At 39.0% G+C, this 20,882-nt stretch overlaps 1 protein-coding gene across 2 annotated transcripts in view; it reads left to right on the forward strand.

The window, feature by feature from the left end:
• The window catches only part of HHAT (hedgehog acyltransferase), a 160,624-nt gene that overhangs the window by 16,217 nt on the left and 123,525 nt on the right, over positions 1–20,882 (forward strand). For both annotated transcript variants that reach the window (XM_054822034.1, XM_054822036.1), the window contains exon 8: positions 5,068–5,218. In XM_054822034.1, coding sequence (XP_054678009.1) covers positions 5,068–5,218 — 151 coding nt within the window. The remainder of the gene's footprint in view (positions 1–5,067; positions 5,219–20,882) is intronic.

Consider the following 20,882-nt stretch of genomic DNA (forward strand, 5'->3'; position numbering starts at 1 on the left):
CCAGATAGTATTGGTAATTAACCTACTTTAATGACTGCTTTTTTACTCATGTGATAACTGTTGATTTATTTAGATAGTTCTTTCCTGCAAGTATTTACTAATGAACATAATGCCTACTGTAGATGTTTTGGGAGTATTCAAGGTGGGTGGCTTTAAGGCATGTCTATCCTTGAAAAAACCTCTGGTTTTATGTAAGTAATCTGGAAGACCTGTCTATGCCTTGATGTGATTTAACCCCAGCTGGCAGCTAAGCCCCATGCAGCTGCTCGCTCACTCCCCCTATAGGGAGATCCAGGGGAGAACTGGAAGAGTGAAAGTGAGAAAATTTGTGGGTTGAGATAGACAGTTTAATAGGTAAAGCAAAAGCCACGCAAGCAAAGCGAAACAAGAATTCATTCACCACTTGCCATGGGCAGGCAGGTGTTCAGCCATCTCCGGGACAGCAGGGCTCCATCATGCATAGTGGTTACTTGGGGAGACAAATGCCATCGCTCTGAATGTCCCCCCGTTCTTCCCCCAGCTTTGTATACTGAGCATGATGTCATATGGTATGGAACATCCCTTTAGTTGGTTGGGGTCAGCTGTCCCAGCTGTGTCCCCTCCCAGCTTCTCGTGCACCCCCAGAGTACTCAGTGGTGGGGTGGCCAGCAGAAAAGGCCTTGGCTCTGCATAAGCACTGCTCAGGAATAACAAAAATGTCTCTCTCTAATCAACACTGTTTTCAGCACCAGTCTAAAACATAGCCTCGTATCAGCTACTATGAAGAAAATCAACTCTCGCAGCCAAAACCAGCACACTTGACCAAGAGTCCCTTGGCAGCTCTGTTGAGGCTTGTTTAAATAACTTCACTTTGAGATCTTTCTGTCCATTCAACTTTGTCTAAAAAGAAGCACTTAGCCTCCAGTGCAAACATTGTAGTATGTACCTTCCTGACACTCCTCCATATGTTTGTGGATTTTTCTTGCTGCCTGTGTGCTACTGGAGGGCTGGGATATGGAGCTGGGCTGCATGTGTCCCTGTAGTACTTTTTTTTTCTTTCATCATTCCTTTTGATTTTGTGAGCCAGCATCTCTTTCAAAGCACTGCCAAGCAGCAGTGAAAAACTCTGAGCAATATGAGCCTAAATATTAATTGCATTGTTTTCTGTTCAAGTAATGAAATTAGGGTGCTTCATGTTTCTTGTACGATGCCCTCTTTCAATGGGTAGACAGGAATAACAGAATTGTCACTTTTGTGTTAATCCAGGTGAGTGTAGCAGTTAGCCCTGCCGGGGGGACAGGACAGCACAGCGTGATGTACGTGGGACTGCTGGCAATGGCTGCAGAGCTCTGCTTACCTGATGGCTTGTGCCGAGTTGACTTGGCGCTGTGGTAATGTTCGTATGAAAGCTTTACCCCAGCATGAGGTGTAGCATCCTGCTGTGGTCAATACTACACTAAGAAGGTCATAGTAACTTCAGTCTTGGGGCTCTTGTCAGGGAGGAGTGTCCTGCTGTGAAGAAAATGCTGTAGCCCAATGTGTAAAGCTTGTCAATAATTATACTCTTACTGATTGACTAATGGAGCTGGAAAGTTGTGATGCGTCGTAGGATTGTTGGCTTTATTATGGAGATAGACCTGTAGTCTGTGTTCCAGTACAGGGCCGTAGTCTTTCATGGAGACACTAATTTGAGGGAATCCCTGTGTAATTATTTTTTTCTGTAGGAGAAGAGGTATGTAAAAAATGTAAATGAACCCTAAAGCCTGACATTTTGAACTTGATGATGTGGCCCCAAATTCTGAGTTGTTTTAAATGTCTGTTTCCCATTAGACTTGTGCCATGTGACAGTTACCCTTTTTGAAATATGACCGCATATTTAGCTGATAGGTGTTTCCTAGTTGAACCTGCCCTGGTGCTTGACAGAAACAAGCATCTACAGTCATTAATGCTATAGGGGCATGTGGCTGCAAAAAGGGTGAAATTGTGCTGTTGTGCTCATAATAAAATTGCCTGTAAGTTACAGTTCTTGACCATGAGTTTTGGTGATGGTTTATGGACAGAATAATGTCAAGTGTGGTTTCTAATACCTGGATCCAAATCTTAAGTTGCTTGCTTATGAAGAGGGTCTGTTTGATAACTTCTGTCAAAAAATGTCAGGTAGAAGTTTGAGAATATGAAAACAAAAAAAACACCAAACCCCCAAATTTAAAATTCTGTGCATATTCTAAATCCTAATTAGCTTTGAAACAAAGCTGTATGAAACCTACAAACTGCAGTTTTGCAGTAAGTTTAAGGAAGGTAAATATTTAGAGGTCTATAAATGCATTTTTAAAGCCTAGGAAAACTTAGAATGCTTTAAGGATTATAAAATGATAAATTGAAAATATAAATTTCTATAAAAGTCAGTTAACTTAATCTGGGACTTCAAACAGCTTGACTGTTGAAGTGCATGGGTGTAAGATTGGATACTTTAACTTTTTTATTTGGTAGAATGTTTCAATTTAAAAAAATTAACCTTGACTGAGCCTTTTTTCTGGGGAAAAGATAGCATTTTTGCAATACTTTTTCCCTTAGGTGTGTTTTAATATATGCTTGGTATAGCTTGTTTCCAATTTAAGATCATGTTTATGTGTGAGTTCTTTTTAAGCTTTAAATCAAACACTAGAGAACAAATTATGTGATATTGTTAATGAACTTGAAAAATTTAGCATTGATCTTAAATGTCTTTTATTTCGTGTTTCTGAATGGGGTGAAGCAGTGTGCTTCTGGCTGCTTTGTGCTGTAATGGAGCAAATGCAGAGCAGCTGGAATGCCTTAGGTACGTGAGAAGGCTTAAACCTGTACCTGCTGCCAGGGCAGCCCAGCTGTTGTGTGGCTCTGAATCTTGCCCTTAGATTTCCTTGTGTGGGCAGAACTCTCATGCAGCTGGGATGAGTTGAAGACCAAGGAGAACTTCATCTCCATATTTCGATGGGGACCTTCACATTGCTGGTATTATGAGTCTCAGAATTGCCACATGCAGAGTAGCTAGTGCGTGCCAGGTAATGATTGATGATGTGATGCCTACGTTTATTTAGGACACCAGTGCTCTTGAGCTATCTGTTCATTAACAATAATGACAATTTAGATGGATGTTATTAGAGATGGTGAAAATGCTTTTTTCCTGAAAACTTGTTATAACTTTGTATCTGAGAACTCAGAGTCTTTCATCATTGTACTTTAAAATAAAATATGTTGATTTTTTTGGGTCTCAAGAGAATGGTAGTCTGTCTCTAAATCTGTTTTTCCATCATGCATAACAGAAGGATTCTGAATTTTACCAGTGCACAGACACCTGTGATCTTCATAACTGGTTTGTGTGGGTGTCAGCATTCAGCACTCTGATGAAATTTGTCAGGAAAGAAATGTGAAACTGAATGAGATGGGAATTAAAGCAGCAAGTTGGCTGATTTAGCAGTAATCTAATGTGTAGCTAATTGGCTAGTATCCAAATTGTCCTTTTGATTGTTTTTCTTTGGGGAAGAATGCTATTGAACACTAGATGACTGCTTCCCTGAAGGAAAATACTGTAAGCTTCATGTCTAGGTATTTTGTTCTAACATCAATTTTTATCTTGTATGGCACAACTGCTTATATCGTGTATGTGGATCATGGTAATAAAACTGAAAGTGTTGGATTGTAGCAGCAAAATGCTGGCCATGTGTAGGCCAGCAGGAGTTTTGCAATTTACGTTATTAGTGCTGGAATTTCACCTGAGGTTGTTATATATTAGATGAATTTTTAATGTTTAACTTCTGGCTGCCATCCATAGTATACTTATTAGTTAGCAGAATGTAGAAGGGATACTTTGCAAAAAAAAAAGCAGATGATTTAGAAGTTCATGGACTTGTACTGTGGGAATGAGATGAGAACTTTGTCTCCAAGGAAAGTCTGCTGGAAGGTTTTAAAATTACATTAAATATCTAAAGTACTCCAGTCAAATCACAAGTTAATATCTGTGAGGGAAAGCAGACCACTGGAAAGGAAGGAAATGTAAAATTGCATTTAATATTTTTGCTCTTCCAAATTATAACAACTTTACTTTCCCCTTTTGGGATTAGATTTTACTTATGTCAACTGTCAATCAGATGGAAGAGTTCACCAAAGTCAGTGGAATTGTAGGAGTGAACACTCACCAGTTTCTGTAAAGGTGTTGGCCTCTACTTTTTACTGATTTTTTTCATATGATTATTGGTCAAATACCATTTTATTCAGCAGAAAACATTTAGAATATTAATATGAGTTGTCTTGCTTTATAATGTGCTCAAAGATTGTGACTTGTGTAATAACTCTGAGAATAGCCAGTATTGACTTTCATCTCACACCTGTGCAAGATGCTGCGTTATGTGCTGTGCACTGGGGTTAAGCTGTGAGCAGACACCCAGCCAAAGCTGCTCTGGTGGAAACTGGGCAGCTAAGGAGGCCTTTGTCCTGTGGGTTTAAAAACTGAAATATACCTTAAGCATTATGCCAAGTGGAGTTCCAGTTCTCTATGCCTCAGCTGCAGCCAGAGGAATCTTGTGGGGGTGTTTTGGGGGGACAAATAATCTGACAGTACCTGGAATGTTTGTGGAGCTGTCAGGATAAGCTGCCAAGATAACCATTGTTTATACCTGCTCTGGATGAACAAGTGAAGAGTGGTGGTTTGGGTTTTTCTGCAAAGATGAAAAATTTATTGTCCCTGTGGTAAACGTTTATCACTTATATCAGTGTGTTCTGAATTTTAGCTCAACATAAATCAGTATTTGTTTCATAGTGGTCGATACCCACAGTCCAAAGATTTTTGGAAGTGGAACTACAGATGCTTACTTATGTCTTCGTATTGGAATGATGGTACTATTTTGCGTGTGTGTGCCTAAAGTCATAATTGCATGTGCTTATGTCCTCTAGCTGTTGCAGAAGTAGGTATTATAATATTCCATCAACTGATAATTCTTGCTTTAATTCTTTGAATAATGGCTATTTAGAAGTAATTGATATAAACAGGTTTTAAAAGTATTTCCGGACTTGTTTAAGGTATGATTTTTTTATTTTTAAATTTTCTTTTAGGTGGCTTGGCTTTAGCTCAAGTACTATTTTTTTATGTGAAATACCTGGTTCTGTATGGTGTTCCTGCCCTCCTCCTCCAAATGGATGGACTCAAACCTCCAGCTCTGCCTTGCTGTGTGAGCCTGATGCACAGCTTCACTAAAATGTGGAGGTTAGTCACTATTTTTTTCAGACAATTTATTATTGATATATGACAGTCAATGTATAAGAACATGCATGTGTGTGTCCATGGTCACATACATGTTTGCTTTCATGTCCTCATGCAGCAGAAATAAGGTGCAGAAAACAGATGCGCTGTTTAAAAATTGAGCTACTAGCAAATGCCTTGGTTTAAATTCTCTTTCAGAGTTTGAACTGAATTTAGGACCCACAGAGTTAATACAGAAATCTGTGCTTTTTACCAGGCACTCTCCTGAGAGCAGCATCTCTTGGCCTGCTGGCCCTTGTAAGCAGAGTTGTGGACAGCAGTGGGGTTTTTCTCCTCTCGCAGTTGTTATTGCAGGGAATCTTTGTATTGCTCTGGAGGTGCCAAATGAAACTCAACTCTGGCACAAATAATAATGACACTGCTGTGTCAGGTAGCTGTAACAGATGATGAAAAGGCACTTTGAATCTGCAAAGGTGCCTGGTGTATCACATTAAAAATGTTGGGTATTCTTTAAGAAATATTCATAATACAAGAAAATTGAAACTAGTATCTTAGCAGAAAGTTTAATTATCTCTTTACAGAAGGAAAAAGTGTGATCTGCTGATATTTACCACTTGCACAAGTATTTCATTCATATGTATCAAACATTTACTACTAGAAATAGTAAAATGAATTCATAGATGGGGTTTATTTGCTTTGAAAGTTGAAAAAAATCAATTCATGGACAGTTGATTTGATTTCTTGCTCTCAAAGCTGTATGGATAGTAGAATTTCCTATGGCTACTAGTGAATTATGGGTCATTGTCAATTATATAAGAAAATTCATGTAGCTTGCCCTCTGGATCCCTGAATTGAGGCCCTTATGCCTTTAAAGAGTTAAACTCTTCAATCACTACTACGCAGAGGCTTTGTTTTGTTAGTGTTAAAGTAGGAATTGCCTTTGTTTGTAAACTGTATGACTGTGAACAGGACAGGAAGTGTGGAAATGATGGCTTTAACATAAAAGCTAGCAAAAAATGGTGGAAGTAAATAGCTTGTGTTGTGAAATCTTATGAATAGTGACACTGTTTCCTTAAAGTGCTAAATACTTCTGCCTAGTTTGTGAATGTGAACTTTTAAGTGAATGTTCCTAACAACTTTATCAGAGTGGGTCAAATGTAAATGGTAATTACACAGTGCCTAGTACCAGACTCTGTTTTCTTAAAGTGGCAGCCTGCTAAAGCTTGTTAAAATCTTCTAGGGCCAGGCTGGGAAATGGGGTGAGGTGGAATGAGCCAGATAACATGGAGTGCACCACTGCTACCTGCTGGCTGGCATCAGGGAGGCTGCCCGGAAAAATGTACTTGTGTGTGCTTGTCTTGCTTTTGCCCTTCTTGCTGGAGTCCGCTTTAGGGTATTCTCAAACAGGGTATTACTCCACCTAGGCTTTCAGAAGACCCAGTATTGCTATTTTGATGTCTCAAAGCTATTAGCAGTGCAGATTTTGAAGGAGAGAAGGTAGCCTGAAGAGAAAGACAACATGAATGTCACAATGCAAGGAATGCAAATACGCTACCAAGGAGTCTTCCACCACCACCTGGTGTCCTCTGAGCATAACAACAAAGATTTTGATCTGATACATCCAGACCAGTGTCACATATAATCAGCATGTGCTGACATAATTCACTAGGTGATACAGCAGGTGGAAGAGCTTTCAATCAGGAAAGTAAGAATGATACCACAGCTCATCTAAAATTTCTCTAGAGCTGAAAAGCAGCAGGTATTAAAAAAACAAATCAGGTATGCTGCCTCCCCATCTACGGTACTAAACAATAAACTAAATTGTGTCTATTCAAACTTACAAATAAAAGGCTTTAATTAAAAAAGTTACCAACTTTATAGTAGATTCTGCTTAATTTGCATTTTATTCAATCAAAACAATCTCTTGAGACAAAAATAGCAATCTCGTTTACTGTCTCAAGACAAATACAGGTGTTGAATGTGTTACTGTGGTTTCATTTTACCATGATATCACTATCTTCCTAAATGTGCAGTTGCATAGCTAATAAATGCATGATGATGGATTACTATTCAAAAGCTTGATTATAGCTGTGAAAAGGAGATTCTGAGCTCCCGATTTCCAGATAAGGCAGCAGTTCAGTGACACAAACTTAGTTTTTTAATGTCTGCTTTATCTTAAGTCACAAGGAATTAAAACTTGGTTTTTGTTACCAAGGGTAAAAGCAAGGTAATGAATAGTGTGAGAGCAAACGATGTAAGTGCTTGTAAGTGCTTCTGAAGAGTTGGTCAAGGCTGATGTCTGCAATACAGCTTCGCAGCTGGGGAGCAATTTGTATAGTGTAACTGGAAAAAGTTGTGCTACTGCTGAAAATTGTAAATTAGTTCAATATGGGAAAATATCGTAGTGGAGGAGTAAGGGTGTAGAAGCTACCCTTCTATTACAGAAACAATAGATAACATGTAACTAAATCCTATGTCAATTTTGACATTGGTGAATGGTAATGTATTCCACAAAAACTTGTCAGTTTGTAAATTAAGACAACATTTAGCACAGATGCTGCTCATGGAAAAAATATCATAGTGCCATTTTTGTTTCTGTACTATGTTACTGAGTGTGAGTGCTCTTCTGCAAAGATGTTGGACGCATTGATCAGATGTGTTTTGACATGCCATGGGAACAGCATGGCATAAGAAACCAGTTATCTCTGGTCATAGACTGAGACATGCAGAAGCACAAGTCCTCTGCCTTTCCATCTTAAAATTTGCATATTCCCAAGTATGTTATCCCAGAATAATTTGGGGACAAGTGTGTTGAGGACAAATTGTGCTAAAACTTTGTGCATGTTCAATATAAGTTAGCCTCAGCAAGGGTAGATGTTCTTCAGGAAGGCCTAAGTAGTATTTGAAAGGTAGACTTCACAGGAAACAGAATTTCATCTTGAATAAAGAAAATGGTGTTGAAACATGCTGCTGGATTAAAATAATGCACTGATGGAGAAAGGTCTGGCCATTTTCAACTACTATGCTGTAAGTTGTAGATTCCACATTGTATTTAACACCCCAGTTTTTGACCAGATGGGAGTCTGGCATAAGTCAATCCCTCATTTTCTTGCATGCTGATGGGTGGAGTAGGAGGGCTGTATTTGGCATGTACAGACACACATGCACACTTCTTAACACGTGTTCTTAACATGTAAACTTAAGTTTATCCCACAGGTCTTTTGGTGACATCCAAAAATGACACCTGGGTTATGATTTGAAAGAAATTGTCTGCAATTTGGTCTGGTTTACCTGCCGCACTATTGCGAAAGCATTGATTGCCTTGTATGAGAAAAGTGGCCTATATGCAAGGTCTCAGTGAATTGCTCCAAACTGATGAGCCTACAGCAAAATTCTACTCCATATTATCTGTAATTGTGCTATAGAAAATGGATCTACAAATGAAGGTGTAATCTCATCTGTATCTGTTACACTTTGTCTCCCTTTACCGTTGTTCTTGAAACCTTCCCTGCTGTGGAAATAGTTCCTTGTGTATGTCTGTCAGAAAGGACCATGCAGGGTACTTTTTCCCTTCCTTTCAGATTCTTTTCTGGGAAGAGACAAGTCTGATACTGATGCTATGTGTGAGTGTGAGCACAAGAGATCACTGTGACCACACGCAGTAATTTTGGAATGATCAGATAAAAAACTTACAATCTCTTATTTCTGGCTTAAACATTTGATAGTATTTATATCTAATTGCCTTTTCTTAGTTTGTGGTGAGGACTAGAATAGCTTTTTAAACAAGGAAAATAGATTTTTCTGACCTGTAGGGGGAAAAGTAATTATTTAATCCCTTTTCACCTGTGCTTCTTACTGCCTCAGCCCAGTTTATCATGTACTTCACTTTGGGCTTCTGACTTTTGCATTGGAATAAATATTTTTGGAGTTATTAAATCAAGAGGAGAAAGCTGCTGAAAGGCTTTATAAGATATTAAGGTAATTTAAATAAGATCAGAAATGGTGTTTCTGTCTGCTTGATTTGGGAAGCTTGCCTCCTTAATTTCCCAGCTAGTCAATATCTGGCACAAGTTAATACAGACATAATGGTCCGTCTGTAACTGCTACAGCCATGTGTATTCAGGGTGACATCCCTGCCTCTGGGCTCCAAAGAAGGTGCCTTTACAAGTTCAAAGGCTTGTACTGTAACAAACTCCTGTGGAAGGCTCTTGCTTTCTGTTTGAGTGTTGTAGTGCTCTTTTGCTCTGCTGTTTCTGTATAAGTTGACAGAAGGCCTGAAATTTGATAGCATATTTTCTCCCTAAATTTCTCCTTCCCATGAGTTTAGTACTCTGATTATATGCTAGTAATAACAGCAAATTGCTGTTGTGCAACCTGTCATTTGAGGTAATTATGGGGAAGGGGGGGAAAGGAAGGATGCTAAAAGATGGGTTGCATACTTCTTCCCATGGCAGGTATCCTCAGGAGTCAGTTACATTACAAATCCTTCAAAAACTTGCATGAGGGAAGGAGAGGCAGGTAGTGAAGAGGAACTCCATATCTCCATGGTGGTGTGAAGAAGGGGTTCATCGGGAATTGCCCAGAGCCTGGTAGAAATTTGAATAGCACATCCAGATCTGTGGCTCATACCTGCTGCCCACCTTGCTGTGAAAGGGGTTGCAGCAGGAGCAACAGCTACTTCCCAAAGCTGCAGGAGGACCTGCACTGGGGTTCTGTGCCTCGGGAGAGGGTGCTGTCTGGGGATCAGAGCAGGGATGCTGGGCCAAGCCTGCTTGTGCTATGAACAGAGAATCTCATTTTAAGTGCTATAAATGACCTAGCAGTTGGCTTCAGGGGGATTGGGTATTTTGAGGCGATTTGTTTTGTATCTATCCTGTAGTTCTAGACAGCTATGTCTTTGAAATCTCTCTACTCCATGCCTCTGATGGGACTTACCCAGCAGTTGGAACTGAGACACAAGAAAAAGAACAGGCTTGTGTGTATTTCTCTTTCCTCTGGAGATTAGGAGTGTCACTTCTGATATATTTCCAGCCTTTGATATTTTCCAAGAAAAAATTGTCCAGTGTGTTTTAGACAGTCAGGTAAAAAAGTCTTTTAATCTAGCTTCTCACTGGTTTTATTCTTAAATGTTAGTGCTGTAACATTTCTATGTAAAAATCAATGAGCATGTTTTCCCCACCCAATATTTGTAGAGAAGATCTCTTAAATATGAAAAAAGATTATTTAAAAGGATAGTAGGATTAAATAGAATGACACCCACAATATTGAAATGGCCTAGTGCTCATGAGTAAGGGGAAATTGTATTGAAATATTAATAATGGAAGAAATCAATATTGCCAGTGTGCAGAAGTCTAAATCCATCAATGCCCATGAGCCTTCTTTTGCAGACTATAACACCCTGAAGCAATAAGATCTGGTTTGTGTGTCCTATCTGGACATCTGGATTCCAAATCAGTAGTAAAAATAACATGTATAAGAACAGTTTTGTTATGGAAACCTTATGTTTGCATATATTTGTGGATGATGTGCTTTAAAAAGCTTAAAGAATATTAGTTTTCATTCTTGAAGCTTTTTATGTGGTCTCTGAAGATGCTGGGTGAGAGTCTCAGAAAGGAAGGGGCTCTTTCCTTCTGTTGGTACGTAAGGACTAGGGGTGAGCATAAGGCAGGTCTTGCTGTATGTCCTTCCCACCTACCACCCCTGTGGTACTTCTAAGTGTGCTCCTGTGTGAAATACACAGCTGCTGTGCAGAGAAACAGCTGGAGTCAGGGTGGCCTTTCAAAGAGAAGAGCCTGCCTTAGAAAGGCTGTGCAGTTATTAACCTTTAAACATTACACCTGCTTGCCAGCATCAGAATACTTAAGTTGCTTTCCCAAAAGTCGGGGATTTAATTGCATAATTAGTGCATGTTTTTTAGTAGTGGAATAACTTGTTTCTAAGTTGAAAAATAACACTTTTCCTGATTTACTTGTGGTATTTTTCATTAACTGTTGTGATGCTTAAAGCTGGGCATTGATCTGTGACACATGGTTTTTAGCTAGCGTGTCACCTGAATGTATGAAAGACGCTTTAGTTCTGGACTGGTTAGTCATTCTTTCACTGATAGAGACAAAAGATTTAACTGCTTTTGACGTCAGCCAAATTAGTGCATGCTACAGTTCTTATCTACTGTACAGCTCAATTTGCTGGTTATATTAAAGCTTTAAAAAGGCTCCTTAAATCTCTTCAGTAGAAGAAAAAAAATCTACTATTTGTCTCTTAGGAGTGTAAAAAGAGGCAATAATGAAGCACCCTAATCCTTCTTGGGTCTACATTGCGTAATTACTGGAAATTTATTTGCATGGTGACTGCTTTGTTACTGTAATTTGAAATTGGGCTTTTTTAACAAACAAGTTAAACCCACCTACTGTTGATCACCCACAGAGCCCATTCTTCACAGTATTTGACATGAGCTCTGCATAGATACAAACTATTATTGCTGTTGACATTTGGCAACCAGTGCTCTGCCTGCTCAACCACTGTGGAAAATGACTAATGGCTATTAATAAACTTCATTGTTCTGTTTGCAGTAAGGATAGGGATGTCATAGCAATTGGACAATCACGCTGCATTGCAAGAGTCTCACTCGAGGAAAACTGAAGGAGAACTTACCCTATGGGAGTTTGCCGTTAATGGGCGTTAGGTTTCATCCACTCTCCATGAGCTACCACAGGCTTTTGAAGAATCAGAAGGTATAAAATTAAAGTAATATTTCTTCTGAAGGGTTCTAGGAGAGATTAACAGAACACAAATGAGACTTTCTCTTTTTAAGAAGGTGTCGGCTGAACTATGTCACCAAGATCCAATATGAGGGATATGTGAGAAACAGAACTAATTTCTTGTCTTAAAGCCTCCTAAATAGGCAGGTCTGTATCTTAACACTGGCAATGACTGATGCTGCCTTAAAGTTCTGCTTGTCTCTCTTGCCAGGAGATTGCAGGGGCGTGGGGAAGTTGCTGCCCAGAATCATTAAAACTTTCCTCGGGCTTTCTGATATAATAGAAGTTGTATGTTTAAATTGAAATGAAACAACAAAGCATATTAGATCATGGATCAAACTTGTAGGCTGGAGGCCACTCGCAGTTTGTGAAGTCTCTTTATGTGGTCTACAAAAGACCTCTCTCCTTGTGGCCATCTTACTGTCGATTTACTTTTGCTATGTGGGTCTCTGGCCTGAGCTCCCAGCTAATAACTGAAACGCCACAGATGAAGCTTTGGAACTCTTATTGGTATTTTCTACTCGGAGGTGAAGGTGTCTGTAATAAAACATATACCAAAGTTGGACTGTATCCTGCATTATATACGTTGTCCAGAATCAGTCCAGGTATTTCTACTTCTGTTGAAATCAGTGAGGGTTTTGCTGCTGATTTTGACTGGGTCAGGATTTCATTGTGGATTCCCACTGTTCTCATGAGTACGCGAAGGCCCTGTCCTCTCCCTGTGAGGCAATACAGGAAATAATTTGCAAGCGAAATTTTTAGGGTTTGCTCTGTTCAACCTTAAAGTATTCATGTATTTACAAAGTACTCTTTTGTGAAGTAACGTGAATGTTCATGTATTGGCTGTATCAGTGCTGAAGAGCTGTGCAGCACTGAGCAGAACTCTGGGTGGAAGCATCCAGCACAGGCTGAACGCAGTGGCAGCTTTGGTTATTCTAGTAACAGAGGAAACCAAAAGGCAACTTGGTACTGCTGAATCATGCCAGGAAGAAACAGAGCAGAAATGTGTTTTATCTAAGCATGAAATGTTAAAATTCCAGTATGTCCTTAAGCAAGTGTCAGAGAACGTGATAAAGATATCTTCATGTATATACAAGTCCTGCTTATTATTTCTGTAACAAGAAATTGCTTGTCAAAGACATGATATAAAAGCATTTGACAGTCTTCATATTTTTTCTTTCGAATAACATTGGTTTTCGTTTTCACTTAGTTACATTTTTACATTGAGATGAAAGAAAGTACTACTGTTAGTTTGCTGCATTGCAGGTGGTTAAAACTTAAAATCAAAGCCTGCAAACAAAAGACAGTCCTTTGAAGCTCGAGATCTAGGCTTAAGCAGGTTCTTAAGATCTTGATGTTTAAAAGAACTTCGAATTCACTTAAACAGGAATTTTCTCATTGGGTTGAGCCAGGGTTTGTTTCATTGTATGTTGCATGGTAAGAAGTTCTTTGGTTTTGAATAGGAAATTACAGGATTTGGTATTGTTTATCTTGAATGAATGCCAAAAGAGCTGTGCATGTATATTTGTTCCTGATTCCAATATTGTGTCAGTAGGCAGACTGCAAAATCTGTATGTGGGTGGAATACACCAAGTGTCTTGCACTAATTGAAAGGCTGAAGTGAAAAATGAGAGCTCCAAGAACATACTTGTATGTGGCAAGAGAGTCCCCAGAAAACGTTGCAATGTGACTTTCAAGGCTCAGTGTCCAGAAGTATGTTCCGTAGTTTGGGTAATAGATAAATCCAAATGGGTTGTTGTATCAGATTGGATCTCATTTTTCTGGGTTAAGGGCCTCATCATTCATCTTCCCATCTTCATTTTAAAAACTAACACCACTAAGTAGTCTGGGCTTTTTAGCTGAATATTTTCAGTTTGCTTGCTATATTTCTGCTGTAAAATACCTTGTGAGAATTTACTTGTTTTTTCTGTTTTAAGTTGTGCATCTGCTTTCTAAATAGTGTATCCTAGCATGGTGGCAATTATTTAGGAAGATGTGTGTTGGTTGTCACTGAAGAGAAACTTTGCTATGAAGGCGTAGGTTTGAAGTAAACTTGCAGAAAACAATATATCTGAATCCACACAAGCTATAGACAGGCAAAAGTGTCTTTTAAAAATATGGATGTTATCCCAGATCTTTATTTAATAATGAAGATGAATCAATTGGTAGCAGTCACTACTTGAAAAATACTTATTCTACTTGGTAGGCATACCCACTCTAGGGGATTTGCTTTAGCAAAGTTTTATAGTTCATTGAGACATTAAATAATAGAACTTAGCAAAGTCTATATGCAGGTTTTGTAGCTGCTTTCCCTGTAGTAATCTTATTCTTTAGACAAGACTCTAAAACATGTTTCAGACTTGTGCTACACACTTGTAATTATTTGTAATTTGGAAGCTTTCATCTTTGATGGATTGCTAGCTGGGGAGGTTGCCACAGGCAGCGTAGGAAGAAAGATGAGCAGAAACAGGAGTATCACGAAAAGTAGTTTAGAACTGCTAAATGATGGGGCATCCGTCAGGAATTCTATCTTTACAGAGTCTTCTGGGCGTCCCTGCTGTAAGATCTTGAGAAAGAGGGACAGTGAAGCAACTTAAGAGCATTGTGTTGGTGAAAGCAGCTGTTCATTCAGTGACCTCTCAGTCTCCAGTGCAAAATGTTCTGGTGTGGAGACTCTTAGTCAGCAGCTCACCAGCAAAATGCCAGATTTATTTGCAAAGACTGCTAATGGAAGTGCTGGTCTTGCAAATGCTGTTCTATGGTTAAATAGGACAGGCTCCTCTGAGGATATGTGGTTGAATTAGATTTTTCTAATGTCAAGTTTTTAGCCACATTTGTGAAAGGAAGGGCCGAGAACTGTTGTTGAAACATTGCCGCAACTACAATGCTTCTTTTAAGAGATGGTGAATACCCTCAGGGTACAGAGTACTGAAACTGTGCTAAATAACCCACTTGTTGGATTTCATCACCAACATAAGTGGCAACTACTCTCACTGATTTGAAGAGCTCGAAGTACAGTTATTGTATTGTTTGCTACAGTGAAATGTGGGATAGTGCTACTGCTTGAACTCCTCCCCTGCTTGTAGAAATTACACCGTTCCTTTCTGCTTTCAAAAGTGTTCGTGGTCCAGTGGCAACATGACTGTTTTTAAGGTGCCCGGGATATTTCCATCTACAGCCCCTGGGCACACAGTATCACATTTACCTGTCTCCATCTATGTTGCTGACTTTGAACTCTTCACAAATGGTAAACTGTCCATTTAAATCCATCCCCCTGAAGGTACAGCCCAAAGTTAGAATTGTCACTATCCCTCTCCATGCTGCTAGTGTGATTTGATGTCAAATTGTGGTTTAGCTGCTGCAAAAATGGTTTATTAGTCCTTGGCAGAACTGGCACAGGCAAACTCATGTTCTCAACTTTTAAATAAAAATATTGACTTTTTGAGAACACAGGTGATTCTAGTACAGGGTCTTCAGAATTATGAAGTGTTGCTATTGAGTGATAGATTTTTCTGTGTGCAGAATGTGCAGAATATACCTTGTACTAGCCATAACTCTCCTTATGTCCTTTCCCTGTTATAAATGTTTTCCACATATATGGCTGACACATGCAGTTATTTTGAGTTCACTAAGTGTTGGATATATGCCAGTCTTGATATCTAACCTGTTACTTAGTACAGAAGAGATTGTGCTATGTGATTTTTTTCCCCACATAGTACTTTATATCCTGTAACAAAGAAAACTCCATTAAAATCTTACTCTCTAGTCCCTAGGACTGATCAGAACCCTGATGGTGCACAAGACCTGTATGGGTGCTGCACTTGTGAAAGTAATTATTTCTTGTTCTTTAGGGAATATGGATTTAATTCTTGTCCCTCATCTAAGCAATTTCAGGGCAGTAACTCTCAATATATTTATTTTTTTGTCTTGAGGGAGACCAGGGGATAATTAGCCCTCACTTCTTTCTCTGAAGTATCCTGTCTTTAATCTATTCATAAGGCTTTTCAGAGCGGTGCCATCCCATGTGCTTGCAGTGGGCGTCTTTGCTGAAGTGCATGGTTAGCCAAATACTTCCCAGATTATGTGACATGATGCATGATTTTTGTGCTTTGTTTCCAGGAATAGTATGCAACCCAGCAGTCCTGGGGAGGAACTAATGGAAAGTAAGGCTGTGCTGGTTTCTCTTCAGCATGTGGTTTAAAATATGTATATACAAAATCAGGGTTTGACAAATTATTGCAATTTAGGTTCATAAAAAGTTGTTCCAGTAATGAGCTTAGCTTTGATTCATATGATCCTGACATACGCTTGGTACTTACTTTTTTTAATGCTGTAAATCATTGGCAATAGTGTCTCACAATCAAACGTTGTTCTTGTTGTGAGATGGGGTCCTTTATCCAGCACAATGGAGTTGTGGTCCCTAATACAGCTAATGAACAGCAGTTTTCATCTGGGTAGGTGTGGGGTTAGATCCTTAAGTAAGCTGGTATAACTTCATTGAATTTAAAAGTCAGTACTAGAGGCTCATGCAACTCCTCTGTTAAGTCTAAACTCAGATTCCCTCAGTTAAAGGAAGGCACAAGTTTGCAAAGCGGGAGGACCATAAACAGTCCATTGGATAATGTGCACATGGTGCTGCGCAGGGTGAGTATTTGGATGGTGATGCTCAGGGAACAAGAGTCTGTCACTGCATGTCAATCTGTAGCTCTGTGGGGAAGCCACCCTGTCTGCTGGCCTGTGCTGGGCTCAGGGCATGTGGCTAGGAAAAACATGAACCATCTCCTAGAAAGGTCCCTGACTGATTTTTTGATCCTGGTTTTATATTAGTATACACCAGCCTGCAATAGGCAGATGCAGTTGGAAAACTGTACTCTACAGCACTGCTAAGTGCCAGGCACAGGATTTCAAAATAAGGATGGACTAAAGGAAATTGGACAAATGGAAATGTCAGAGCAAGTCCAAAGTACCCATGACACAAAGGGGAAACAGATGACTGGCTCCTTTTGATACTCTAATTGCAGCATGAACAGCAACTTGTCACAGTTTTGCTCATTTGGCTTTCAGATATATGTATATATGCCTTTTTGTATCCTGGGGACAAAAAGAGAGGTTTTGTACTCTTTTCTGGGAATCATCAGGACTGCAATTTCAGTGTGTGTGCGCTATTGCTACTGACCATGGTTCAGACCAGCATGCTTCTGCCTTTTCATATCTCTTCTATATAAGGACTCTTTTTTCTCTTCCTTCTCTAAGCATTGTGCTGAATGCAAATTTGGAGGCAGCTTGTTGCATTATGCATTTAGCTTTCAAAGCAGAAACTGCATGTCTGCAATAATTTTTAAAATGTACCTTGAGGAGAGATGTATGCTTGCAGGCAGAGATTTCAAAGATTACATTTTGGAAAAGGACCTTGTCAGTTTAGTATATGTATTTTGTTGGTCACTGATTTCTAGTTAGCATACTAGCAAAAGATGAATTTGATTAGGAAGGTTTATATGTATAATCTTTCATTGAAATGTATCAGAAACTAGAACTTCCATGCTTAAAAACATTGAAGTTGTGTACAGAACTGCAATTCCCTTCAGAAGAACAGAACTAGAGACATTTTTATAAAGCAAATAGCTATCAAATTGTCTGCAATGAGTAACATGATTATGAAATGGAGATTAAATATCTTCCCTTTATTGTTCCACTGACTAGTCAAGGTTTTTCCCTGTTCAGAGACTACTGTTGCTACCTTGATAAACTAGATCTTACCCATTCTTTCTCACAAAATTAAAATAATACATTGCTACTGACATTTGAGTGGTATAGAGAATTTAACTGGTGCATTAGTTTTTACTTGTATTGCTGTGGATATCCTTTCTCTTGTTTTAATTAAAATCTAAAGTAACCTTTCATTCAGAAAATTATGCTCATTATAGGATTTTAAAAAAGCACTTGTGAAACTTTTATGTAACTGAGGCAGTCTAAATTGCAAGGGCTACCAGATAAATCCTGTATTTTGCAGAGAAGCTCAGGATCGAACAAACTGAATGAAGCTGATTATAAATTATGTTGCAATATCAATTAAACATGGGTGTACTTTGTAGACAGCAGATAATCACGTTCATGTGCCATGTGTCATTCTGAGTTAATTGTGGGGGGCACCCTGTCATGCCTGATAGGTAGATTCCTGTGAAGTCGAAGGGATCACTATGAATTTAATACAAATGCAATGTGATTACTTGTTCTCCTTTTTTCATTTCATGTAGTTGCTTATTCCACCCCCAAGTTGTGATCTGAACACTGCTATAAAAACCCTCTTTACCCCTCGTTAACTCTTTCCATCTGAGAATGGGGGGATTAGTTATACAGAATCATAGAATCTTTGAGGTTGGAAAAGACCTCTCGGATGATCAAGTCCAACCATCAACCCAACACCACCATGTCTACTAGACCATGTCCTGAAGTGCCATGTCTACATGCTTTTGGAACACCTCCAGGGATGGTGACTCCACCACCTCTCTGGGGAGCCTGTTCCAATGTCTGACCACCCTTTCAGTAAAGAATTTTTTCCTAATATCCAACCTAAACCTCCCCTGGAACAATTTGAGGCCATTTCCTCTTGTCCTATCACTTGTAGACTTAAATGTGGTATGTATTTAAATATGAACAGGCAGAATGGTTGAAAATCTGTGGTAAAGTTTTGTCAAAACCAGCCTCCCAGAATCAACATTTCAGTATTTTTGCCTTGCACAGTGTCTCTAATCATTATCCTAGATGCTTAAAAGTGTAGGTACCAAATAACCATAGCCTTAAGTAATGCAACTATTTCTCCCATTTACAGTTTGAGATTGTTCAGTCTTGTTCTTGCTTTTGGAACTAATCAATGATACTGTCCAGAGGTGTCTTTAAGATCTAGGTGCACAATTTACTACTGTATATCCTCATAATTCTCTTGGTTACAGTGTAGTTACATCTTTAAATTACTGCTCACACTGAGAATTCAGGATCTTGGGTAGTCAGTTGAAATGTATCAGTATAGCATCAAACTGAGGAATAAAGGGCCCTGTTTGTCTATGCTGAGTTATACCTGCTGAGGCTCTGATCTTTTTCCTCTGTATTCTAATAAGTTGGTTCTATACATGTTCATTTTTAATGCTTACTGAGGATTTTGTGGAAATATTTTAATAGCTGTAGCCCATATGAAATAGTTATAAATATTTTTAATAGCAAGTGCACTGTGTTTTGGAAAGAGTGAAAAATGGGAGAAAAGATGGCATGTAAGTTCACACAAAGGGTCTCATTCTCCTTCCCTGTCTGAACCCACTCTGCCTTGGCTTTGTCCACCCCAATCTCCTTCAACTCTGATCTCAAGTCAGCAGGACCACGCTTGTTGTAGGCGAAGGCTTTTGGTTCAGTGGGTGTCAAAAGCGGTGATGTTTTTGTGCTCCACATTGCTGTCAGCAAGAAGCTCAGTTGTGTCCCTTCAGAGGCTGTAGTAGACTCAGTCATTGCTGTCAGAAGATAGCTAGGAGAACTTGCAAACATGAGCTTGGGTGAAGATGTGCAAGATGACTGTTTAGCATACAGTTCTTCCCTGGAACTGTACAAGTTTCTTCTCCCCATCCCAGCACAAACATACTGAAGTGCTTGGCCCTAGGAACAAAAGTTTTTTCGGAGCTATAAATACAGGTTGTGGGCAGCTCTGATACAGATTATTTTAGTGAAGATGGGGAGCCAAGTTACAGTGTGTGTCCAGGCAGGAGGAATGCAGAAAGATAACTGGATACACTTCACGCAGCATAATTACACAGTAATATAACAGCGTAAAATGGGGAATGATTTTAGGAAAGGAATGTGAAAATACAGTTTTAATGATGATCATGTACATGTTTCTGGCAGAATATTTTTTTTCTGTTGTGAGGCAGCTTTTAAGTAAGAAATTTGTTCCCTTCAAATGACCAATTAGGTTTTTCGGAAGAGGATGCTCAAGAGCTTAGTATATGCTAAAATGTTTTCTGTGTACAGAATGTAAGCCCATTTCAGAGCAGGTCCAGCACTAGAAAGACGACACTTGTATTTTCCAGTTGTGCTGTTATGCACACAGTTAATCTGGGCTTATATTGATAGTCCCATAAAACTAGCACATACTTCAGAAATTAGGTAAATATCTCAAATCAGTAAATACCTGCCTGTAGTGGCAAGGATTTGTTAGCATGTTGTTCATGAGCTTGATTCTCCTTGCTGGCTGAGGGATGGAGGAAACAAAAGGGAAAGAAACACTGGCAGTAAATGCCAATGTAGGTTGTTAGCACTAAAGTTTTCAGGCATGGTTCTTGTGATTTAATGTGATCTAACTTGTACTTATTGTCAAAAGTCCTCAAAGTTATTTTCCTCACCAGAGCTGAGGCCCACTTCTTAGTATATTGTGTGGATCTGAAGGAGACATAAGGGGGTTCTTTGATTATTCTGTATCATGGAGAGAGTTCACAGCAATCACTTGCATTTTTAGTGCAGTATGGAGCAGAAAAGGGGAAAGAAAGGATTCCGTAGTAGTTTTGCATAAAGGATCCACCTGCATGTGACAGGAAACATGCGGAGTCACTGGTCATCAGGATGGTTAAATTATTTCTAGTAACAGAATATACACAATTTAGAACCCACATAAAGCATACTACTCTCGATCTTATTGCTTTATTGAAGAGATATTCAATAGGGATTTGTGACTTTTTAACATGAATCTAAATTTTTCCATATGATGATAATCTTAAATTTCACGTCATTACAAAAAGAAATTGTATATTACACTTGTGTTTTTATTAATTCTGGTAATCTTATATTTATCTTTGGTATTATTGATTGTTTTGCAATACAGTGTTTGTACAATATTCAACATAGTTGTATTTTTTAATAATTAAAATGTG

The sequence above is a fragment of the Grus americana genome, chromosome 3, assembly GCF_028858705.1.
Source record: "Grus americana isolate bGruAme1 chromosome 3, bGruAme1.mat, whole genome shotgun sequence".
NCBI lineage: Eukaryota > Metazoa > Chordata > Aves > Gruiformes > Gruidae > Grus > Grus americana.